Genomic DNA, 26,612 nt, shown 5'->3' on the forward strand with positions numbered 1-26,612 from the left:
TAGAGAAAGAAGACTGAAATTTGTATATTTCAAGAAACCTTCTAATCTAAGTAAAAATGACACCTAATTCTAATTGTAATTAGTTGCCTATTTGATATAAAAGACCATAAAAACTATGATCCTTTGATTCTTTTCTTTAAACTTTTCCTAAAAAATTCCTAGTTTAATTGTCTTACAATACATGCCATTAATGTCATTCCTAACTAGAAGACTAGAAATTAAGCTAGGTTGTAATTGTAATTAGGATAGAGACAACTTAGTTAAGTAGAAACTAGATACGTTGTAAATACTAACTAAGAACTAACTACTAACTATTAAGTCGGTTCGATTCGGATCGATTTCGATTTTCACATATGAAAACCAAAACCGACTCCAACCATCGATTTATGATTTTTTATAACCCGAACCGACCGGTGCTGAAGAAAACCCGAACGATTCGGGTTGGGTCTTATTATGAACAGCCCTACTCCTAGCCACAAGTGTGGCAGCTAAAGTGAGTGCTAAGGTCTTAACCATCAAGGAAAGATACCGACCACATCAAAGAAAAAGGAATCTTATTTTGGGTCTAGTGGTAACGGCAGCATAAACCACTGAATTTCAACAAAGCTCACAGCCATTATTACCCTGGGTGAAACCTAGCTCCAGTATTTACAGTAAAACCCCATTGCTGGATCAAAGTTAAAGCCCACTCTGAAACAAACGGCAACCATCTTCGACAGGACTTTAACCTTAACAAACAGCAATGGCAAATGGAATTAGTCTATTAGCATAGGCGTGTCATAGTCGGGACAAGGCTTTGTTGAATAGACCACTGTAATATGTATAACACAACAGCAGTTCATCTTCGGTTCGGGCGGGCAAAACTACTTTGAGCAAGTGTGGCATTGCATGATGAATCATTTTATGTTTTTATAAAACGCGAAGGACCCAACTGTGAGACCAACTCATGACATTTATCAAAGAAGGATCAAAATATCAAATACATAACTTGCAAATTTGATACCTATCATCTATGGCTCACTCACTGTTAGGGCGATGCCGACCCACAAATTTAAGGGTATTGGAATTTGGAACTGCCAAAACTTTATGTACTACAACAGAAAATTATAAAAATCTAAATAAGTTGAATATTAAACCAAAAAATAAAAAATAAATTCAGTAGGCAATATCACCATAAATACATTAGCCGAAGGATGATCACTATCAAAACCATAAAATTGAACGTTGAGACTGGGTTAATCTCCAAGAATCTTCTGTTTCTTGGCTGTGTTCATGTACGGTCTGATGACCCACTCATTCTGGGCTTCACTCTGGTCAACTGTTCCTAATTTAATCTGACATACAAGAAGCAAGAGGGTGAAAAAGTAAAAGACAACATATGCAAAATGGCCTGAATTTAGTTCTACATGATGAGTGGCATGAAGAAGAGAAAGATATCAAAACTTGTTTACCGTGCTTAAACAAATAAAAGCATTCATCTGATCACCTTATGGGCAGCATAAGCTAAATCATTGCGCACTTGGTGGCATTTTCTATTCACTAGAACATATGCGAGAGAAAATATATGAATTTTATGTACAACATGCATAGAACTTTTACAATTTTGTATACGAAGAAAAAATAATTGCATCCACGATAAATTGTTGTATATGAATCACGAACAATTATGACCAAGCTGTCTCCACGTATGGCATTCCAATAACCTTGTTTTCGATAATTAACTCAAAAGTAGAGAGGAAAAGAAAAAGACTTGAGGTTGCACTTGTTTCATGGGTTTCAGGTGGAGTTCTAATTGGATTTGGTCCCAGTTCCAAATTGAAGCTCCAAATTCCACTTCCAAGTGTTCGGTGTATAGATATTTAAGTTTGGAATTCCAATTGGTAATTTGGCATCCCATCTTATCTCTAGGTATTACTAATAAAAAATAAAAAATTATTAGCAAGACTAATCCAAGAGTTGGCAACTTCACATCCACAAATAAGCATGAAATTAATGAAGATAAATAGATAAATATACAAAAAAAGCAACCATCTTATCTCTGCACATTACTGATAACTATCACAAACATCTGCAAGTATCAATCAGTGTTTTCAACCCATTGTTAACCAGGCCGGTCAGACTGTTCGAACCATCACCAAGTCATGATACCAGCTTGGATCAACCCCAAACCAACCTTTGATACATACATACATATACGCATGCATTGCATATATGACTTATGTCTTTTACCAATCCAAAAAACGATTAGTGTGTCCTTCAGGTAAACCAAAAGGGAAAGAAAAAAGAAAAGGATAAAAGCTAATCACCTGATAAAGACGCAATTCAAAACGAGGACCCACTTCCTTGAGTTCAATAGATTTACCATGCTTCTCATACACATGATGCCTGTATTTTCAACAAAGTAGTAACACCAGAAATCAAAATAGCATACAGCTGCTTTGCATCTAAGAAGACATGTCAAGGAAATGCCATAAAACTTTACGGCTACAATGAATCTAGAAGACATGTTTACTGCTTGAGAGAGAGCAAGCGAGAGAGCGAGAGAGAGAGTTCCTCAATAACTATTTTCCTATCATAAACAGAAATCAGAAGGAAACAAGTAGAATGGCTAAGATGAGTAATTTGTGATATTTACATCATTACATGTACTGAACCAGATACTTGCATTTCTTTTCCTGAGACCAGCCTTAACCAAATCCCATGTCAAAATTAGGGGCTCACTACAACCAGATAAGTTTTTACTATTGCACTTATGACAGTCAATTAGAGAATTTCAGAAAATTAAAGAAAAAATAACAACTCCATAAGAACCAGACATCATGGCTGACATTGCATTTTCAGCCATAATTTTTGCCGTATTTCTTTTTCCTTGGAAATTTCTAACAAAATAACTAATAATTATTTATTTATTTTAACAATGTGGACCAAACTTATAAACTTCAACAGAAACATTTAAAGATTTCTTTTTTAAGAAGAATGAAGATGCATAACACTAGCTGAAAAAAGAATAGGAAGGAGGATCTCATCTTGTTTCTCTTTCCTTCCCTTCCCTCTTCTTTTCTTCCTTTCTCTTTTTTTCCCTATCCTTTTCTTTCCTTTATTTTCTTTTTTCTTTCTCGTAGTCTTTTTGTATAAGGTGCATGAGGCATATGCCGGCATCAACACCTCTGGCATAGGCCTTCGGGCATTTTGAGGGCACCTCACCTGGAGGCATGCCTCCATGCATATGCCTCCCACACCTTTTAAAACACTGCCTTCAATCTGTTTAGTTCTCTCCAAATCGCATAACTTCAAGCCCAAACAAGTTCATGAGACGGTCCTAAATTCCCTGTCCATATACAAACTTATAAATAGATTGGTTTTGTAATTTTAGTTGAGCCAGACCAAATAAGTTCATGTCTTGAAATATGATTTTAGAAAGGGGTTGTCAGAGCCCCTGCCCAGCCACTATGCTTGAAAAAACACAAAATTGGGCTGAGGCACATGCCTGGGCTCAGGCAGAAGGCACATCAAGCATGCTCCTTTTCAAAGGGGAAGTGCCTGGACCAAGGTTAGGCACATACCTTGAAATGTGCCTCACCTGTGTGCCTAAGCATAATACCCCAAGGCATGCCTTTTAAAACAGTGCACCTAACAACAAATATAGATGTGATTTCTGTAATGTCACCACATATGGAACATGTATGTTTCTCAATAGAGGCAGAAACAAATATATCCAGATGGTCATTGAAAACTGAGGAATGAATTCTTAAAGCACTAAACAAATTACAAACAAGAATAAGAGTTACAAACAAGAATAAGAGTATAAGACTCATCAGTTGAATAAGGTATATAATATGCATAAAGCAACTTACCTAAATGAGATATAATCAGACTGGTTGGCAAAAGTGATGATGCGTTTTGAATCTGGCTTGGGTACTGGAAACAGATATTTCAGAATATTTGCTGTCCTTTCCCCTAGCTATCATTAATCAATATACCCAGAATTAGAATGCAGGTTATGTAATTGATCTAGCTTCAGTACTGGCCTACTGGGAACAGATGCTTAAGAATGTTAGCTCTCTTTTACTTAGCAACAATTGATTAACATATCCAGAACAAACATCCACAGATTGTAACTAGTCAAAGAAAATTATTTTCTAAAACATGATTAAAGAAAAATGTGTTGGAAAAATACATGAAATATAATGTAATTAACCAAAAAATGCATATATAGTAGACATTCATACTATGCAAATCTCACATGCTTCTGCAGTATCATAGATAGTTGAGAACTTCAACCAGTAAAAGCATTGTGTAGAAACAACTAAATGAAACAGAAGACAATTCAATAATTAATAAACCCATAGCCATGTTCTGCACTCAAATAGAATAAAGAGGTTATATAAAACAATATTATGCTGATACAGGACAGAAAAAGATAGCATGGATGGACTGCAGATTTTGGGATTGTAACTCAAGATGTCTTTTTCTCTTGTGCTTTCTTGTTTAAATATCTTTATCAATCAAACCTTTTATTGCAAGCTTTTCCTTTTAAATCCATTTTGGCTTTGTCTGGACCTGGCACATTAACTAGGTTAGCCTGTGAGACATGAGGTAGGTAGGACCACTGCTGAACTCAGCAGCCTTTCTTGCAGCTGTGAGCAAATAGTGATAGGAAGGCAATAAGAGGTACAGGCTTAAAACAGGTTAATGGGGAGAGAGAGAGAGAGAGAGAGAGAGGAGCAGTTACTAAGAGAGGCACATTCAACAAGGCCATAAGGTCAAGATATATTTCAATAGAGAGCCCATCCTTCTTTCCTTGTTAGGAGGGGTATAATGTAGGGGCTTGTGGATGGGCAAGGTTGATGAGTGCTCCAAAATCCAACAGTACACAAAATCCAAGAGAAAATCCAGAGAATAGTTGCTGGTTTTCTTCTAGTAGCAAAGAACCACTAGAAGACAAAGACAAGAAGAAAGCACATGCTTCTCCAAAACTGATTTCAAGAGAAAAAGAATGATGGTAGAGAACAAAAAATTCATTCATTCAATTCTGTTGTTCTAGACAGATTTACATGTATAGAACTCCTCAAAGCTTTGATTGAAATAGAAATTTGGAAATGGCCAAAACTGAAGCTGACTCCTTATCAAAAGAATATTGAGACGGGGCTCCATTTAATGACTCTTGTTAAGGCATGCCTCCCCAACCTTCAAACCATTTTCTCACTGAAGGATACGAGACAGAGGAGACACCACCTCTGAACAGAGGGGAGATGGAGTCTATAGCAGCCTGTTTGGAATGCACTTGGTCATCGTGGCCTTTATCCTACTTAGGGCTTCCCCTAGGTGTTAATCCAAAGAAAGTAGGTTTTGGAACCCTGTGGTGGAAAATTTTGAAAAATGATTGGCAGCCCGGAAGAGAAACTATATATCCTTCAGGGGTACAGTAACTTTGATCAAGGCAACTCTAGCCAACTTGCCAATATACTTCCTGCCAGTGTTTAGAGTTCCTAAAAAAGAGGCAAAGAGGTTGGAAGAATTGATGAGGGACTTCTTATGGAAGACTAGGGAAGAGAAAAAAGATTACCTGATTAGGAGGGAGGTGGTGAGTCAAAGGAAAAAAAGAGGTCTAGGGTTATGGAATGTAGTGAGTATGAATGAAGCTCTTTTAGGTAAGTGGCTTTGGAGGTGCCCCCTGGAGAGAGAGAGAGAGAGAGGTTATGGCATGAAGTGGTGAAGAGTATCCATGGCTGTTCTGAATTAGGTTGGGATGTGGAGGTATCTCAAAGGGCTTTGCTCACAACACCCTGGAAAGCAATTTTTGGCATTCTCCCCAAATTCCTCAGGTTTGTAAGGTATGATGCTTGTTCTAGAAAGCCAGTTCTTTTTTTGGGAAGACATTTGGGTTGGCACTCAACCCCTAAAAGATTGTTTCCCTTCCCTCTATTCTATCTCCCTCTTTAAAAAGAAACCGATTTCAAGGTTCCTTCCCCTCGGTTCTCCCTTTGGCTTTAAACTGGGATTTTGGGTTTCAAAGAGGTTTAAGGGATGATGAATTTGCTTATGTTTCAGAGCTCTTGTTGCTTCCAGGCTGTGTGTTTGGACCCCCCTAGACCTGATAAAAGGATTTGGTCTCTAACCCTAGTTGGCTCTTTAACTTGTGCATCTTTCTTTAAATCCCTCTGTTCCACCCCTTCCTCTCAGGTCTTCCTTCTTAGAGAAGTCTGGTCAATGCCAATACCTCCTAAAATAGTTGTGTTCTATTGGGAAGCCTATTATGGTAAGATCAATACCGTGGAAAACTTGCAAAAGTTTTATGTGTGCTGTCCCCAAAGTTTTATGTTCCACCCCTTATATGTGCCTGTCCCCAAATTGGTACTTTATGTGTAAAGTAAAGGATGAGGATTGTAACCATTTGCTGATATCTTGCTCTTTTGCTGCCAATATTTGGAATTGGGTTTTTTGTTGGGAAATTTTTTTATGGAAAGATTAATGCTTTGAAAAACCTGCAAAAGAGGCAACATTTCTTGTGTTTGTCCCCTAACAAGTATCTTCTTTGCAAAGCTAATGGTAAGGTCTATTACCATCTATTAATTTCCTACCTGGTTGTTGTAGTTATTTGAAGTTGGATTTTTGCTTCATTTGGGTGCAGAAGGAATTTGCGAACAGAAATTAGTTTACTAAATGATCCGGCCACTTTTGTCTAGCCCACAAAAGGGGGGAGAATCATGCAGAAGAGTATTAGAGCAGCTACTTTATGGGCAATTTGTGAAGAGAGGAATACCAGAATTTTCCAAAAGAATGAAAGAAGTTTATCAAAACTAAAGGAGGGCATTCTAATAAGGGTAATACATTGGCTGAAAACCCTGAAGTCCTTTCAATTTATTACTTTCAATGACCTAAGGAGGAATTGGTTGGTAGTGCCCAATAGTTGTACTAGAAGAAACAAGTCCTTTGTAGATTAGACTCCACCATGGGAAGGGATTATAAAGTTGAATTTTGATGGGAGCAGTCAGGGTAATCCTGGTTTGTCAAGAGTAGGTGGGGTTCTAGGAAATGAAGAAGGCTTTATCTTGTCATTGTTTTCAAGGCCAATAGGTAAAGGAGATTCTACTAGGGCTGAGTTGCTAGTTGTCGTACAAGGAATTCAGATTGCAAATCAACTTGGTATAAACAGTCCAATTGTAGAGGGCAATTCTAATGTGGTGGTGGGGTGGATGTCGGATATGGATTCTGTTACTTGGCACTATGGCGACCTACTAAAGGAAGTCAAGTGGCTAATAAGGCATGTGACAACTAGGATACAATGGGTAAGCAGGTCGGCTAAAGCAATGGCAGAGTTCTTAGCAAAACAAGCAGCTTTTAGGGATTCTCTTTTTAGGGTTGTGTTGTAATTTCCAATTTTGAGATATAGTTGACAACTATGATTATTTGGGTGCAGGTGGAACTTGCCCTTTAAAGTAAAGTTATTGTTTACTCCAGTGATTTAAAAGGCGTGCCTAGGCACATAGGCAAGGCGCATTTTGGGGTATGCGCCTCGCCTAGGTCCTAGGCGCACCCCTTTCAAAAGGCGCGCGCCTGGTGCACCTGATGCGCCTCAGCCAAGGTGTGCGCCTCAACTCCGAGAACCCCCTATTTGCTAATGTTGTTCATTCATTCATTGCAATAAAATATCTTTTTAAAAGGCAATGAAAGTTATAAAATCATTATTTTTTATGTGAGAAATAAGAATTTCAGACCCTAACATAGACTTGTTCGGGCTTGCCTCAAGGATGCAATATGTTTTACATCACATTAACTACTTGAAGCAATGTAATTAAGGAAAAAAAGAGATTGTGGGTTTTACATGCTTGAAAATGCTTTATATGTTGGCTTTTATTTTTAAATTTTCATTTGAATACACTTTACATGTTATGTTATGTATTTTAATTTTAGATAATAGGTTTTTTAAATCATTTATTTTAAAAACTTAAGTTTATATTTTTTATTAACATTATGTTTAATATTTTTTGCAATTTTTTAAAATTTTTTGGCAATTTTTTGAATTTTCTGACTTTTTTATTTTTTAGCTTTTTTTGTAATTTTGCACCTTTCTTAAAAAGGCACGCACCTCGCCTTGCGCCTCAGGCGCAAATTGGCCCTTGCGCTTTTAAAACACTGGTTTACTCCGTCTACCTTTGGGAGATTGACAAAGAGAGGGAAGCTAACGTGGAAGTGAATTGGAGCTGCTAGCTTGTGGACGTGGGAGGAGAGAAATGCTAGAAATTTTCAAGAAAATGAAAGAAGTCTTGCTGAAGTCAAGGAGTGTGTATAATGACAAGGATAACCTCTTGGCTGAAATCTTCAGACTTGGTGGATTACTCTGTTGATTATTTAAGAAGAAATTGGGCAGCAATGGCATCCACAGCCTCCACAAAGAACAGACCACAAGCAGACTGGAAACCCCCACCGAAAGGAATGGTAAAATTGAATTTTGATGAAAGCTGTCAAGGTAACCCAGGGCCATCGAGCATAGGAGGGATTTTGAGAGATAAAGACAGCAGATCCTTTCTTTATTTTCAGGACCAGTGGGTGTTGGTGTTTCTATAAGGGCTGAGATACTGGCAGTGGTACAAGGCACACAGGCACAGCTGGCCAGTCAACTTGGAGTGGAAAACTTGATAGTTGAGGGGGACTCCAAGTTAGTAGTGGGCTGGCTGACAAATCCAGAAACAATTTGTTGGGGTTACAGGGATCTGTTAAAGAAAGTTAATTGGCTGACAAGAAATATGACAGTTAGGGTTCAGTGGGTTGGCAGATTGGCAAATGCAATGGCTAATTCTTTGGCTAAACAAGGGATATCAAGGAGAGACCTGTTTTGGGCTACCTTGAAATTGTAATTCAGTCTTGTGTGTGTTTATTTGCATATGGTTCAGTCCTAGGGAGAGGTAACACCTCGTGCCTCCTCCTAGGCTGACTGTACACTATTTCTTTGATTAATAAAATTGCATTCATTTATCAAAAAAAAAAAAAGAATCATTCTGGGGAAGTAGCCCAGGCAAGTCATCCCAAAGATTTTAGTTAACCTAAGAGACCAACATCTAGTACTACACCAAACCAATTAGAATAACTCACAACTGTCAAGATAAAAAGTCAAAAACTTGCCCTCAAAGAGATGGATATATATCGAACTATACCTTTGTAGAGAAGTTGTGTAGAATTAAATGGGGGTAAGCCTCAGACATTGTTCCCATGGACTTCTTATCTTTGATGTCATGTCTTGTTACCTGCAGATGAATGGCATATAAGAAGAATCTTAATGTCAACCAGGTACGAGAAAAATAAGTACAGAAAAAAAAAAAAAAAAGTTAAGGAGAAGATATTCAAAGACATACCACATTGAGTAATCCATAGTATGCTGTTGGACCAAATGGTAAATGACAAATAATTAATCCATCTGGCTTTCCACGATGCTCATGAACCAACACAACATCTGTAAAATCATGTGCACGGCAAGTCTCAATAATTTCTGAGATGACCTACAAAGGAGCAAAACAGGAACTGTGTCATAAATTCATAATTTCCCTTCAGTACCTAGTAAAGTTATACTTGAGCACAACTGGCAATGTGTAAAATACCAAAACATATTGATCTAAGGTGTGAGAGCAACCTAGAAAATATCCTTATGGTTTAGCTAATTGGCTAAGTATACCCCTACTGTTTGATTATTGTCTAACGCTACCCCTACAGTTCCTGACTTTTTTTTGAGAAAAAGGTAATTGTATTAATGAGTATAACTCTGTAAACATTCATAGTTCACAAAAGCTCCATGTACAGCCAGAAACTATACAGAAAAGCCAACAAAAACTGGTCTCTCCGGAAATATACAAGAGACCCCCAACTAAATCAAGTAAACAAAAAACCCAGCTCAAAATACTGATGATGGGGGAAATGCTTAAAAGAGTCCTTGGCTGACAGCCAGGAATGTACATGTGACACCACGTGACAGAAATTTTTTAAAACCCAATTTTACCCCTCATCCCTCTCCCTCCACCTCCAACCCCTCCCTACCTCTCCTTCTTCCCCTTCGTTCTCTCTGCTGCAATGAGTTGCAGCAGCAGATCCCTCTCCCTCCCTCCCTCCCTCCCTCTCTCTTCAAATCAGAGAGAAAATAAGAGGGAGAAGTCAAAAACAAAACGAAGGTGATATGAAACAAAAACCAAACCTGAAGCCATTCATTGAGAGTCTTGAGACAAAGAAAAGTGGAGGTGCATTTCATCCATTTGAGGACTCTGCAGGAACTGGTTCAGTGATGACCTCATCACCAGCTCTGGTAACGTCCCCGAGCACCCATCATTCCATTGAGAAAAATCAAGGGAGGGACACAAGGTGAGAGGAGACAAACCGGAGGAAAATACAGTGAACGGAACCTTCCTAATTAAGTTTCGGCATGAACTTTGTCAATGCTGCAAAAGAGATAGATTCAGTTGGCTCTGTTTCGATTGCTTGTCTTTAGAGAGAGACTTCCACCAAAAAATGACCAAAGACGATGAAGAGGGATTGATCTATAGTCAAGAATGCTACTCAGTATCACTAGAGGAACAGAAACCTGGATCACTGCTGCTACTAACTCCTCTGCCACGCTGGCGAAGAACAGAGGATTAACGATGCATCTGAGGAGCCAAAAACAACAGAGGAAGCCGGTGAAGCACTTTAGATCAGGATGTAATCCAGAAAACAATAACAAACCACCGAAATCTGACTGGGAACTGAGCAAACATCACCGCTGGAAGCTACTTTCTGTAACCAGAGTATTGGGATGGGGAAGAAGCAGGAAAAGAAGATAGGGAGGAAAAGAGGGTAAGAATGAATGGAGAAGATGAATGAAAGAAGAGGGGGAAGGAATTGGAAAAATGGAGGCTAGCGTCGCTGTGTTCCCGCCTTAAGGATGAAGACGATGAACAGTTCTTCAGTAATTTGGGTGATTCTTGATTGTTGGAGCTAAGAAGATGAACAGTATTCACAGAAAATTATCAGATGAGCATTGGTTTTTGGAGATAAGAAAACTTTGGAGCCTGAGTATTGCAGATCTGACTAGGTTTTGCAGAGAGTAATGTTGGATTCAAAGCTAGGGTTTGCCTCGAATTTGTTGAGTGAAAAAGATGGGATGGGCAGAACCGGAGAGGAAGACTTCCTCCCCAGAGTTAACGACGCTGGGTTGCGGGGGTTTAATTTTCTCGCCTTTATCGGAGTTAGAAAATAATGGGTAAAATAGTCCTTTTCATCTCTCCATTAACAGACATTAATGGCAAGGAGGTTTTTGACAATTGTCAGAAAGAGTAGGGGTAGCGCTAGACAATAATCAAATAGTAGGGGCATACTTAGTCAATTAGCTAAACAATAAGGGTAGTTTTAAGAAATTTACCCAATATTGTAACAATATGATCCTTACAAAGGCCTGTGAAGAAAGTAGCATTTTTTATTGGTACTGTTGTCAACTTTATTGGTTATGAAAGTTAAAAAACATGCTATGTACAATGGCGATTCCCCTCAATTTAGGCTGGTCACTACCACCTAACCCTTACATATTCTTTTAGAAGAACCATTACAAATTGAAGGCATTAAACATATACAGCTTATTGATCCCCTCTACCCCCCCCCCAGGGTGCAAAGTTGTTCCTGTTAACACCTTCCTTTGCTATGGAGCCAGCCATAGCGTCAGCTAATCTGCATGCCCATATGAAGTTATAGGAAGAAAAGAAACATTTTCCCATTATTAATACTTCAAATTTGTGGTACCCTTCTAATGGTAACAAATAACTTTATTATCATGAGAGAAGACATATAATCAACAAGCCTTTTTGAAAGATGCAAGGGAAGAACAGGGTAAAAAACAAAAAGACTTACCTGTCCACCACGATTCATTCTCTGGGCATTGGGAAAGACAAACTTAAGTTCCTGAAAAAGACAATTTTTATTAAATCAATGTTCAAAACAAAATATAAAACATATGCAATGCACATGATCTCAGAGGATCTTGATTAAAATTTATGAAGATTTTTGGGTGGTTAAAGAAACATTAAGGAACATGTGCCATCATCTTTATAAGTGCCTACTAACAAAATTCTCTTATTTCCAGCAATGGCCTTTAGAGTTTACACTCAATCAAATCTTATTAAGATCACTGATTTCATAGGGGCCTTAGGGGAAAAAGATGCCAGCAACCTTTTTCCTTATTAATATAATCTAGGATGATTACATCTCTGTAGTTAGAGGTGATCTGAGGGTGGTCATTAGAATCTAGTGGGAGATTTGCTAGGTCTTTGGGGCATTATTTGAATCTGTACCAGCCACCTATCTTTATCATTTAAGATCAAATTTTGGCTCCTGAGAAGAGGCTGAAAGGTCACCATGAACCATGCAGCAAAAGAGAGTCCAATGGCAGAATATTATGGACCAGTCAACTACCATGTTCATGTCATCTTTTGTCCACCACCTAACATCAAACCTATATTTTCTCAAATAATGTATTCCTATTACTTACCAAAAAAGAAAAAAAGAAGAAAAAAATCCAAGCCAATGAAAAGAAAGATCAGACCAACCTTCACAAACTGCGTAAGAGGGGCACTCGGATTACGAGATGTGGTTATCAAAATTTTAGGATCAGTTTGTGATGCATTTGCGTACTCATCATCAATGTGTGTTCTTGGTACTACACTTGTTCAACATAAATCAATAACATATCAGAAAGGACTCCAAGAAGGCATAAAATACTTATACAAAGGAATAAAATAAACCTCCAATCATTTTAAACTAACCATATAACATGAATCATATTCTTGTTGAAAGCTAGCAATTAATAGATATAGGGAAAAAATTATATGATGTGTATTTATCAAAGAAAAATTATATGATGCGACCAAATAATCTCTGCAGCACTGCCAAGAAGTTTGGGAAAGATAATATATGATTATTACTTAAATTTGGCATATTGCTAGTAATATGACAAACTTGCATATGCACCAATTGGCAAGTTAAAATTCCATCCAACAAGTTTCTAATTGATAGTTGCCCTCTAGTAAAAGCTCAACATAATTGGACCACTCAAAAAAAAAGCTCAACATAATTGAATGATGCTAGGAATTTTCTATTGTGTCATCATCTTAGACTCTTTGAAGTAAAATTTTCCAAACATGTCACGATCAAGTTTCTAATTGAGAAGTATGGACAGCCCAATAAGTTCAATTGATTAATACATATAAGACCACAGATTGTGCTGCATCTAACAGCATTTTCATTAAGTCTACCATATTACATTAGAAACAGAATCTCCAATACTAAGCAGATTCTGCAACAAAGAACTACATAAAAGAACTTAATGTCATGCAACATAAGTTCAGCATAGCCTAGTATACTTTCTAATCATACCTGGCTTTCCTTTCTATTTTATTTTTCTTTTATATTTTATAAGATAAAACTATAAAAGTTAGCAAAGAGAAAAACTCAATCCCCCTAACTGAAAAAATAAAGAAGACAATAACATGTACAGTGTTTAATAAACTGAAAAACAACACAGAGAAGAGAAATTACACAACCAAAGGTAGTCACAGAAAAGAAAAAAATCAAAAAAAAAAAAAAACAAAACTAGCTTCCCATTCGACTTGGTCTAGCAATGGAAAGCACACAAAAACAAGTGGATTTTGCATTCTGAGAAAGGTGGCACCTATGTTACCAAAATTAAATTTTCTAAGATGTCCCTAGCCTGATTCAGGAAATGAGCCAACCTCCAAGGCCCACTTTCTTTTGTTCCTAACCAGTTTATTGCATTTACAGAGTCTCCTTCAATGGTCAAATTCGAGATGTCTAAATTCTTGGCTATTCAGATTTCAGTAAGAGTATAAGATAGGTTCCACTAAATACATAAGATAGATTCCAAGAAAAGCCAACTCCATCAATGTAAGCTTGTCTTACACTGCCGGTCCCAAGCCCAGATAAAGGAGGAGGGTGTGTCAGGTCGGCAGCCAGCACTAAAACTTTTGCCGGACTCTCATGATATGAGCAAACCCTACCCCATATAGTTGGGATAAGGCATGGATGATAATGACAATGATAAGATTCCAAGAAAAGCCACTTTTCAGCTAATGAGACAATTAAGCGTTAATAATGCTACGTATAAGGCAACAGCCAGAATAGAGGAACTAGTTCTCCAAAATGTCTTGCCAGATTACTCCAACACATGCATGTTCATACCAGTTTTTGTAAACATGTAAAATAATTGTTTGTGTTAATGTATAAATTTGACAAACAACAAATTTATGCACATGTATATATTTGATAAGCGGACAAACTTAGGCATAAGTTATGTATATATGCAAAGTGGAAGTTTGACATCAGCTGCATGTAAACCTTATAGGTATATTTACAAGGCAGGGCATACCATTATAACCTACAAGTTCAGAAAAGGATCCTACCAGAACAACCAGCACAACTAAGATTCCGGTTAGGGTGGCTAGCAGATTAGAAAAACTAATGAGAGACTTTCTCTGGGAGCCGGGGGAGAGAAGGACCATAGGGTGAGGTGGGAGATGGTTTGTAGGAGCAAGAGGGAGGGAGGTTTGGGTATTGGAAACATAAGGAATAGGAACTTGGCACTACTAGGGAAATGGCTATGGAGATTCTCATTGGTGAAGGACAAACTTTGGGTGAAGAGAGTGGCTAGTATTTATGAGGTTGCAAACAATGGATGGGATTCTGGGATTCTGGCAAGGACTACAAGAGCATCTCCCTGGAAAGCTATCCAAATTATTCTGCCATTGTTCTCTTCATGGATCAGGTATGACTTGCACTTAGGCAATCTCATTAATTTTTGGGAACATGTTTGGATTGGGGATTCTTCCTTAAAAGACCAACTCCCGAGCCTTTTTGCTCTTTCCACTTTTAAAAATGAATCGGTTCCCTCATTCCTTGTTCCTTCAAATTCTGCTTCTGGGGTCAACTGGAACTTGGGCCTGATAAGAGATATCAAGGACACAGAGCTTGCTTGTATTTTATCCTTATTATCCATTCTTGAAGGGGTTTTCCTAGAGCCAACAAAAGCAGACAATAGGATTTGGACACTCACTCCCTTGGGTTCTTTCACTTGTGCCTCTTTCTTTAAAGCTCTAACACAATCCCCTTCTTCTAGTTTGTCATTCCCTGTTAAAGAGGTTTGGTGTCATCCTATACCTCCTAAGGTTGGGAGTTTCTGTTGGGAAGCCTTTCTGAAAAGAGTTAATACAGTAGATTTACTTCAAAGAAAAAGACCCAATAGTTGTTTCTGTCCTCATTAGTGTGTTTTCTGTAAAGCTGATGGTGAGTCTAGATATCATTTACTAATTTCCTGTCGGTTTACTAAAGTCATTTGGGAATGGTGTACTTCTTTGTTTGGGTGCAAGTGGACCCCCCCCCCTTCAAATGTGCAAAGCTTATTCACTTCTATGCTGAATTGGCCAACAAAAAGGGCCAAGATTATGTGGAAGTGTATGAGGGCTGCAGTCTGTTGGACTATTTGGGAGGAGAGAAATTCACGGATCTTCTCAGATAAGGAGAGAAGTTTGGAAGCAATATGGGATGCCATCCATATTAGGGTTATACACTGGTAGAAAACCTTGGCTTTGTTTGCAGAATTCTCAGTTGATGAGTTGCAAAGAAAATGGAAAGAGATAACAGAACTTGCTCCAATAAGGAAGGCCTCAAACTCTTGTTGGCTCCCTCCACCTCATGGCTTTACCAAACTGAACTTTGATGGCAGCAGCATGGGTAATCCAAGGCCATCCGGAATATGGGGAGTAATAAGAGATGAACAAGGGAATTTGTTAGCTATGTTTTCTGGACCAGTAGGGGTGGGAGATTCTTTGAGGGCTGAGATACTTGCAGCTCTTGAAGGGTACAAAGGATCAAGGATATGCATATTAACAAGCTGGTCACAGAAGGAGATTCTGAAGTGGTGGTAAACTGGCTAAAAGATGATAACTCTAGGCTTTGGAATTACAGCAATTAGAAGAGGAAATTTAAATGACTGGCTAAGGACATGGAAATTCAATACAAATGGGTAAAAAGAAGTGAGTACTCATTGGCAGATGGTCTAGCTAGACAAGGGGTGAACAGAAATTCTATATTTTGGGCTGTATTGTAATCGTTTTTTGGTGTTCAATGGTTGCTCTTGGGAGCTAAGATTGTTTAGCTCCCTTGCAATGTAACTTTTAACAATATTAATACAATTCACAGTTATTGATTAAAAAAAAGGAACAGGTATATGAATTGCATTATCCTCACACATGAAGCAAATCGAAAAGTTACAAGCAAACATATTAATTTTAAATCCTAGAAAAGGGAGGAAAGAAAAGACTGACCTGCAGTCTGTTCATCCTCAAGATCAATCTCTTGGCGCAATGCAGCCTCTTCGTTTCTGAGCTCAGTAGGGATAGGCTTTCCCTCTGCCAAACCAAAATAAGATAACATTTGTTAACGAAATGCTGTATATAAACAAAAAAATAGACAAAGTAAAAAAAGAAAAGAAAGAAAGAAACCAGGGAGGAAGAGAGGGGGGGACAAGAAGATGGGAAATCAAACCTTCTAAAGCTTCTTTTATCTTTCGCTTCTTCTCATACAACAGTCGCTCTTTCCCTTCCAAGCTCTTCCTGTAGAGGTACTCTCTCCTCAGTCGTATATTTCTACGCAACATACTCGCAAACTCCTCTGAAACCGTGAAACAACTTCCTCTGACTACTTGAGAAGCTCGAACCGGTGAAGCAAAACCTATCAGAGTCAGAGCTGAATAAAGCTTTCATACATTACTTACGATGAAGCATCTGCGGCGCCGGCGCCTTCTATATGTCTCTGCCTTCCAACTTCTGAGTATTGGTTGAAGTAATAACAGAGATTAAAAGAAAATAAAAACGTAATAAGAGCGGACCGGATTGGCGGGTCAAGTCAACACGGAAAACCCAGCCACCGCCAAGGGCCAAGGCGCCAAGAATCTGGCTTAGGATTTTGGGTTGGTGTGGGTAGGGATGTCAATCCGTCGGGTTCGACACGGATCTGTCTCTACCTGGATTATGGGGTTAGACCGTACAAAATTACAACGATACCCTCTACAAGTAGGAGGTAATAATAAGGTATTATGACCTAATAGATTGAAGCAAATCAGACTTCTAAAACCCTAACCCAACTGATTAGCCCCGAACCCAATCTATAGGGTCAAATCAAGCTAGGTTTACCATTTAAATTGACAGTTTGACACATTGACACCCCTATTGATGGTCGTAAAAAAGATTACCAAAAAAAAGAAGGGAAGACTCCCAAAAAAAACATCCTGTGTGAATGCCTATTTGGGAATCCAATCTAAATATTAAGGAATCGAAACCGAAACAAATCTTATAGGGTTTACAATTTTAGATTCAATATCGAATCAATCGATTCTCAAGACAATTAGGTCTGATCCAATGAACTTAATCATAATAAATCTATTGAAAATATTATAAGTTTAATATATATAACTATATTGTTTGGATCGGATCTGAGTCGATTTAAGACTTGGTAGAACCGATTTCAAACCAATAATAATCAAGATAATAAATCAAAAACCAAAGTCGACCCATTAATACCATATCTTAGAACCAGAATCGATCCTACCGGTTTGGGTCCATTGGGTTGAACTCCAACCCATTGACAACCCTACCAATTTATGATCTAATTCAACTCTATGTTTTACGATGGAATTCAACTCCCCTGGTTTCTTATCAGATTGGATTCTTATAAATACCTTTATCCTAATTCAATTCGTTTGAATCCCAAAAGCATCTATCCCGAAAGAAAGGGGGCTACTAGATTGTAGCAACCAGCAACCAAAGCTCTATGCAACAGAACTCCAAGAATTCATCGTCTCTATACAAGTACAATTAAGGTATAGTATTTGGCTAAATTTCACTCTCCCAACCTGCATATTGTTGGAAGGCAATGTGAACTTATGTATTAGGTATTGAATTTAATAATATTTTAAAATGTATGAGAAGGATAATTGGTAGTTTATTATATATTATAATCAAATATTAGAAATTTTTATGTGTGTTAACTTAGATGGAGTTATAAACCAAATCCACCAACCCAACCCAGCTCACCCTCAAAGTCGGGGGATTTTGAATTTTAATATACAGCAAAGGTTTGGGATTTTGCATTTTCATAAGGGAAGGTTTTGATTTTGAAAATCCAACCCACTGCAGATTTTGAGAAGGTATAGGTTTGTGAACGGGTAAGGTCTATAATTTACAAAACCATCCCCAAAGCCACCTCGTTGCTATCCTTAATTCAAGGTTCAAAATATCAATACATATCAGCCGATACATATCATATCGAGAGCTTCCTAATACACCTTTACAGAGGGTGTATCGGAGTTTTAACCAGTTCAGGGGGTGGACGGGACCTTAAACAGAGCCCCCTGAACCGGATTTGGAAAAAAAACTAAAGAAGCTAAAAAAAACTATCGATGTATCAGGTGTAACGATATTTTCAACCTTGCCCTAATTGTCTCGCAAATATGGTGAAACTCATGGTGACAAGACGAGCTACTAAATAAAGTTAGACAAGTGGCCATCTTGAGGGCTAAGATTTTGCAGAAAGTCGTATAATCAGTTTTACTAACATAATATAAGAAATTAAAAAGATAAAGAAAGACAAACAAAAAGGATATATTAACAACAAAACATATAAAAGATAAAAGAGAGAATTTCGGTGCTGGTAATGGAATAGGAAGACATCAAGAATCAAAAGATAAAATTCCAGTTCTCTTACTTGACCCCCTTGCTAGGAAAGGCGGGACTACAGTCTCTAGAGTCCCATACTCAATACCATGGTATATAAGAGACTTCACACGACATCACCAGTAAAGAACCCTGTATTGGACAAACTCCAGTCAAATCCACAAAGCATGTCACAATTTGGGAACATCTTCAAAACATTCATTAGCCCAACCCAACATCCGAGATCACTATACAAATACGACATAGTGAACCATCATAACCATAATAATACTTTTGACACTCCAGACCCAGTCTTTGAACAACGAGCTTTCTCCATATTTCCATTGACCACATACTGCAAGACCCAACTCTCCGAAGGAGTCTTGCATCAAAATCAAATACAGGAATATAAACTACTTCTGGCCTAAAAAACAGATAGCATGAACAGATGTAGACGTCTTACAAATTGACTTGCCATATTTCCAATGGGAATTAAAAATAAAACCCTATTTTTTTCATTTTCAAAATTACAAAGTACATCAGCAGAGAAAAGTGTACAGCGTTTTAATGGAGAGAGCTGACACTATGCATGGAGGGAAATAAGAGGTTAAGAAATCTACTATCCAGAAGCTGAATATTGTAAGCCGGATATCCTAAAAGCTGTTTACATATGGCATCTCTATATGGTTGTATTTGACAATGTGAGAAGTAAATTCTTTGGCACTTCATCACTGTATATGTAACCAAGACACTGATCTCATCTTTCAAAAAAAAAGAATATAGAAAGAATCCATGCACCCTGCTCTTCCCGCACTACTAGAGGATCTCAGCACTTTTTCCTTGCTCGCTGTTAACAATGCAGTTTCCATCCATTGGATAAGAGCTTTTTTAGATCAGCACCCAATCCCACAGTGGAATCTGCCAACTTTTATTCCTGTGGGTGAAAAAAGAATTCCCAACTAAACGCAATTAATGGCTGAAGTAGCAAATGCCCCCTGGTGAAAGCCAATTGGCTTCACCACTGCTTTGACCAGTACTGCTGTGTAAGGTTTGGTAAGACTATTTGATATCTGATGGTCGACTTTGCCCAGCAGGGAAACGAGTCTGGCGTCTCTCACCACCAAAGTATCTACTGTCTGTCGGGCCCCGCCCAAGAATTCCAGAAGCATTTGATTGATGTAACCGATTACCATTGCTGAGAGGTTGGTACGAGGACTGGACATTAACATCATTTCTTCTTCTCCGTTTCCAAGCTTCTGACTTTCCAGTATCCTGCTCTTTGTGAAATGCTTCTGAAGGTTGGTGCGATGTAAACTTCTTGTACCCTCTAGGCTTATCATTACTGTGGCTGAACGAGGGGCACTGACTGGGATCACTATCTCTGTCCATGGGGCCAGAAACAGAACCATTGAGGTGGGAGGGCCCCACCGCTGCCACAGCATTCTGCTCCTGTTTAAGTTTAGAATAAATCTGATGCAGTCTCTCACCAGACAAATTAGAAAAGGAGGAAACATAATTCCACAATCGCATAGTCATCCCTGTAAACAAAAAGAATCTCCATTAAGTTGGTCTACTTGTTTGGAGCTGAGAGACATGGAAAGCACACTTTAACTCGATCAACAATAATAATCGAACTACTATGATAAAGGTAAACAAGCATGTATGATTAAATCGTTTAGCACCAAAGTCAACTGTGAAAGAATGTAAGAGGATGAGAACTATTTACATACTAGATTGCTTATATGACTCCTCGTGTTCCTGTACAATTTCATCTATCTTTCTGCCAAGAAGTTGTAGATAATTCCGAATTTTGGAAAGCACCTGAACAAATAAAAAGTTATAATATCATGCTAAAATGTGAAAACAGTAATACAATAAAATATGCAACTAACAAGAATTAACCTTTTCCTTGGGAAGATCTGCACTGGTATATTGCAACCTCTGAAGACGTTTCAGTGTCTTTTGCTCATCAATCATGACATCTGCACACCACTCCATCCATTTTTCTTCCTTGAACTGCTGATACAGCTCAGTATCAGACATCTCTCCCTCCTCCTTGGCAATAGGTTCAACTTTTTGATGTTTCTGAGGTGTGTCTTTGTTTGCACGGATGTTAGATTTGGGTGAACTTGATTTTCCTTTCACGTCCCTGAAGTGAGTTTTTGAAATTTTTAGAATATTGTCCCCTTCAGTTTTAGAACCCTTAGGTCCTGCTTTAGCCTTTGAATTCTTTCCACCAACAGCTGCAAATTCCTGGTATAACAAGCAACTCAATAATCAGTACATGTGCCTACATGTCAATGTAGAAACTTCTAATATCAAGTAAAGACATAATCACCAAAGCCTCATATATAATATGGCTATTTATTAAGCACATAATTTTTTTCATAAAACTGCCTACAAAAAATCTTTTCTTTTTTGCTAATCCTATAAAAACAGGAAATATTCTTCAAATTTACATTAATCACAGAATTTACATAACAGACCCAACATTAATCAAATTTATATCTGTGAAATGTAAAGCTTCATGTGGATGGCAGAGGTCTCCACGTGCTATGCCTTTAAAATCTTTTAATTGTCTTCTTACTCTCTGAATGGTGGAACAGAATTTACATAACAGACCCAACAAGCGACAAGACTTCGCTGAGTTGAGTTAGTATCAGATATTTGCAAATGTAAAGGAGGAACCTCAGAAGTTGGAAGGCCCACAAAGAAACCACCAATACCGAAAGCATTTAAGACTGTGAAACATTTATACATTACTCAATATGATAGCTTTGCCATGCCAAATATCAACTTTGGTTGGCAGTGTTCTCAGTATCAGTAGACAAAATATGGTTTCAGTGTCCTAATACGATGGAGCCTCTTAAATATGGTTTTGCTCACTGAGCCAAGAATTGCTGAGTACAAGCAAAAGAGGCATAGGTATTAAAAATGTCCATATACTAAGAGAGTGCATATAATAGCACTTTCTGAATCTTGCTCACAGAGCATGCTAATCCTGCTTGCACAGCACATCTAATAGCATAGTAATGTTCAACATATTACATACTCAATACAACACATTTTATGTTTCAAGAAATTATACCAAAAATTGTACACGTTAGAAGTTCAGTCAAATTTGGCAACCTATAGGAATTCAAAAATGGCACTCAGCTTCACAAACTAGACACAAAAACACAATATTCGCATAATGAATGGGATAACTAAACCAAATCTATGCCCAGAATCTTAGGAAATTGAGAACTTTATCCGCATTGTTATGTGTCCACATCAGTATCCATATTCAGGCATTAAAGAATTTAGCTTAGAGGGGAGTAGGAAGGGTCTTTTTGTATAGCAACGCCTCTGCACTCCCTAATTTTTGTTCCAGTATGCAGTTTCACTAAAATTCTTTATAAATGTTATGTACATTAGCCCATGTGAATGATTTGTCTTCTTTTACTAAAAGAAATTGTACTTTTTTTCAAGGAAAAGAACCATGTAGGGTTTATAGAACAAACAAATTGCATTTATTTCTAAGTTACTTGGCATAAAAAATTATTTATTTTTATAAAATTGTAGTTATGCCAATATACAAGTATCTGGTAATTCCATCCATAGTAAATACTTTTTTGGATAATGAAAAAAATTAGTCAAGATCATAACAAAGAGCACTAAAATCTAGGTGAAGAAACTCAGATAACTAAGTCATACAATACTCTAACATACAAGCCATGTTAATCATCTGCCTGTCCCACAAAGAAAGACACTGATATTGAGGGATATGATGATAAACCACATTACTGGTTGTAACTTGTAAATATGTATCGCTTTCTCAGTTCTGACAACCAATGCTAGGCTTAAAATCTTGCATGCTGGCATTACTTTAAATAACAATACAGACCAAGAACCGGAAAGTTGACCAGCCTTGATTTAGATAGAGCACTGTACCAGTATAAATAGAAACTTAACATGATTGTGAATACAAAGTAGCAAACCTTTTTCAAAAGTGCAGAAGCACGCGAGTCCAAGTTAGGTGCACGTGGTAAAAAAGTTTCACCATCTCCAAGTTCTGGAGGTGCAATCTTCTTTGTAAGGCCAAGCCTTGGATCCAACCTTATTTTTTGCCAGTTTCCAAATCCATGGTAATGTATTCCTAAAAGCAACCTAGCATCATCAACTACCAAGAGTTCCACCAAAGAAAATTGCATTAGATAACAGCAGCAAAATAACTACAAAAATGAAAAAATAAATGACAATATCATCAACACTATCATAACAACAACAACAATAATAGCAGCAGAAGGGGCTTTAGTCTCTACCTTGATTCCAGGCACAAGCTTTAGACCACTGGGGTCCCCTAAAGTGCATTAGCAATCGAAACTGTGCAACTGGATCTTGGTACCTTTTTATGCGCTTTGCTAGGAGCTGAAGTTCTTGTACACGATCTAGTACCTCATGTGCCTTTACAGGAACACCAAAAAAATCCAAGAGAGTCCCCTAGGCAAAATCACGTGGAACTTTAAACTTACAAAATTACAGAGCTAAATAGATCAATTCTTGACACAAATACATCAAATAACAACTTCCAAATATAGTATTCATGAATGCAATTTCCCATTAAGTGCCAAAGGACTCCGGATCTCCTACCCACAAGAAGTCTACCCACACCTACCCACAAAACACTACACCTGTGAATTGGGAACATCCCCCCATGCACAATAACATACAAGTACAGGAGATGTTCCCTATGTGTGGATGTGATGTCATGTGGGTAAGTGTGGGTAGAGCTCTTATGGGTAGGAAATCCAAGCTCGTGCTAAAGTGCCTACCCACAAAACACTAAACCTGTGAATTGGGAACATCCCCCTGTGCACAATAACATACAAGTACAGGAGATGTTCCCTATGTGTGGACATGATGTCATGTGGGTAAGTGTGGGTTGAGCTCTTATGGGTAGGAAATGCAATCTCGTGCCAAAGTGCCTACCTTTGGATCCAGATTCCCTCCTTTAACTGCATCTCTACAACCATCAATAAATGCATCGAACAGCTCAATCTGTGCATCATAAGGAGCTGCTTCAATAGTACCACCAACTTCCGCCACTATTGAGCTAATTTGGCTCTGATTCCCAAACTTCTTAACCTAAGTTACAAAAAGGTCAGAGCTGTAATTATACTTTGTACGTACATGCAAAGTACTCAAAGGTTATGATGACAACACAACAGTTAACAACAGCTTATTAATCGGAACTAATAATGCAAAAATACTCACTATACCAAACAAAACCAAGTGGTTGATGTGAGATACCATTGGATTAGAGATGTGTTAGAGCAAAAGTTAGTGCAACTAGAAAATATCCATACCGACAAGAATGGCTCAGATATGATGGAAAGAGAGACAAATTGCCGTGTCCAACACATAATGTTGGGTTTCTTGTGAGTTGCACACTCCTCATGAGTCGGGAGGGGGAGATTTGTTGGGTTTCTTGTCCAACACGTAACTTGAGAAAGATGGAAAGAGAGAGACAAATTGCCGTGTCTTGTTTCATGTTAGTAGATGGTGGGACCCACTCTCCACTATCCTTGGCTTTCTCTACAAGCCTCATTTTGTCTTGGTGAGAAGAGTTTCTTGGCATTTTAGACACTCTAGTTGGTATCCTCTTTGAAAAAAAAAGAGAGAGAGAGAAGAGAGTGGGCAAAAAATCATCTTTTACAAGAGAAGAAGGATTCAAACTACTTGGTACGTGAACAAGAACATATTCAATCAACCATTGTGGCTGCTGTTTTACTCTTTTTCACCAAGGATTTTGGTGGGTTTCTTGGCTCTTCAACAGTGGTTTTGGAGAGGATTTGGGCAGCTTGTTTGGTGAGATCTTTCTCATGTTTTGTTGATTGAAATATGTCTCGTTTGATGACTGTTTTCTTATATTCAAGAGAGGTTCTTGTCTCTTGAAGTTGCTATTCTCTAGTTGGAATTGGAGTAGTTGTAATTCCCATTAATCTTGTTGATAGTGGAAAAATTCCGGGTTAGTGCCCCGTGGTTTTTACTCTTCATATTGGAAGGTTTTTCCATGTTAAAAATTCTGGTGTGCTATCTCTCTTGTGGTGTTTGATTATTTTTCTCTTTGGCTATTATTTGTTATTTACATTATTGATTTGCACACTGTTAAAAAGGGATTTCAATCCCAACAAAAACAACACTTGACTTGTTGAGATCTAAATAAGTGCAATGTCGTGCTCATCAGAGCTGTTTTTACTACCAATATGAAGACACTTTTTTATCAGAATTTCGAAGATAAAAGTGAAGAAGTGGATTATCTTCAAAGTAGTTGGATTGTCTCCACCACTACAACTATGATACAATTCTGCAATTTCAAACTTTATCAAAATTCAACGAAAGGAATCACCATTTACCAGGCAAAACTACAATAAAATTTTCATAGTTTCATTGAAACCAAAACCAAATAACTCAATAAAATAGTTATAGACAAATATATATGGGAATGGTTTTATTAGTCATATCATTATAGAACTGTAAACCTCAAAGAAACTCATCTGTAAGAATTTCCCAACTTATGTGGGCAAATCCTCTATTATAAGGGAATACTTTTGCTTGTTGAATCCTCAATTTGTGGGAAAAGTTTCAGTTTCAGCTCAAAAGTCCTAGCAACATATCAACAATAATTCACCTCATGTAGGCAGGTTTTAAATAAAAATATTAGCATGAGCATCCATGTAGTTCAGGTTAAATATCAAAACAAGGTCAAGCACTGATGTTAATAGTGGGGAGTAAATATGGATCTCTAGAGGGTCCCCTATCTAACGGTTGGCTTGGATCAACCACATCAACCCTATGCACAATAGAAATAAGCCAGGTCCTGTGGGAAAGCCCCATACTTGTCCCAATCAAGGAACTTTTTCTCCTGTATATACATATTTGTTTTGAACATAGTTTAAAGAACAATAGATATAAGATAATGAAAAATATGCTAAAGTAGTGAAAAATAATACATTAAAGTAATTAATATCATATAATAGCAAATATGGCAGTCATAAACAATCATTGAAATTTCACAGAAATGCCACAATTCATGCAAATAAAAAGCTTGCCCGTCTCTATCCATATTCAAAGCAATTAAACATGTATGAACAACATCCCAACTCAAGTACATGTTACAAGATAAAATGGTTAATAGAGAACCAGATTAAAAAAAAAATCATTGATAAAACCATACAAGTAATTTCATAGATTAGGAAATAAGTTGTCTTTCTGTTAATATGCATTGCAGAAGCATACAGCCTCTCACCTAGTCCATCTCGTTTATCATTTACTTTTCCTAAAAAGCAGCAACCAATCAAGGAGAAAAAGGTCCAAGCTTAAGAATCAATGACATAAACAGAGTAATAGGAGGTAACTTTGTTGCCACAAACTTCGTGTATGGTTAATAAGCTTACAGCCTCACCTACTAAAATTTAAGAATATAAAATGGAGAAAACAAATAAAAATAGACATCAAAGTAAACTATTTCATGATTCATAAATTAATTGCTCGACTTCAAAAGCATCTCGCATGGCTATATTAGAGAAACACAGTGTAGGGCAAAGGATGCCATTAAATAATATGCTAGGGATAAAAACATTATATTACCGCACGTGCAAATAGAGCAGCATCTTTCTTTGACAAGTTCCCACAAGACCATCTCCTTACTTGAGCTGCTGCCCCCTCAATCAATGGTGCAGAATATACTGATGAATCAGCTTTGCGGCGCTTCTGGACTCTATCCTGAGATTCAATGCCCCTCTTTTTCCTCTTGGTACTTTTCTCAGGTTGGTTAGCTTCTGCATAGCTCTTGGTATTTCTTGCAGCACGAGGAGCTAAAGCCTCCTGTATTTC

The 26,612-nt window shown here is 37.7% G+C and overlaps 2 protein-coding genes across 6 annotated transcripts in view; both read right to left on the reverse strand.

Annotated features, from left to right (window-relative positions):
• Window positions 1-932: 932 nt before the first annotated feature.
• On the reverse strand, window positions 933-16,874 carry IMP4 (Ribosomal RNA processing Brix domain protein). The gene is made up of 9 exons (XM_010274968.3): window positions 16,570-16,874; window positions 16,350-16,433; window positions 12,561-12,670; window positions 11,866-11,916; window positions 9,354-9,497; window positions 9,156-9,245; window positions 3,855-3,961; window positions 2,307-2,385; window positions 933-1,334 (listed from the first exon to the last, which is right to left on the reverse strand). The coding sequence occupies exons 1-9, from the start codon at window positions 16,679-16,681 to the stop codon at window positions 1,236-1,238; spliced, it is 876 nt and encodes a 291-aa protein (XP_010273270.1). The 5' UTR covers window positions 16,682-16,874; the 3' UTR covers window positions 933-1,235.
• Window positions 16,875-19,226: 2,352 nt separating this feature from the next.
• The window catches only part of CHR5 (chromatin remodeling 5), a 41,897-nt gene continuing 34,511 nt past the window's right edge, over window positions 19,227-26,612 (reverse strand). For all 5 annotated transcript variants that reach the window (XM_010274965.3, XM_010274966.3, XM_010274967.3 and 2 more), the window contains exons 25-31: window positions 26,367-26,603; window positions 23,706-23,861; window positions 23,039-23,216; window positions 22,715-22,896; window positions 20,637-20,987; window positions 20,465-20,555; window positions 19,227-20,272 (exon numbers count right to left, since the gene is read on the reverse strand). In XM_010274965.3, the coding sequence (XP_010273267.1) occupies window positions 19,794-20,272; window positions 20,465-20,555; window positions 20,637-20,987; window positions 22,715-22,896; window positions 23,039-23,216; window positions 23,706-23,861; window positions 26,367-26,603 (1,674 nt within the window). In that variant the 3' untranslated portion in view covers window positions 19,227-19,793. The remainder of the gene's footprint in view (window positions 20,273-20,464; window positions 20,556-20,636; window positions 20,988-22,714; window positions 22,897-23,038; window positions 23,217-23,705; window positions 23,862-26,366; window positions 26,604-26,612) is intronic.

Source organism: Nelumbo nucifera, chromosome 7 (genome assembly GCF_055504915.1).
Source record: "Nelumbo nucifera cultivar China Antique chromosome 7, China Antique-T2T, whole genome shotgun sequence".
Lineage (NCBI taxonomy): Eukaryota > Viridiplantae > Streptophyta > Magnoliopsida > Proteales > Nelumbonaceae > Nelumbo > Nelumbo nucifera.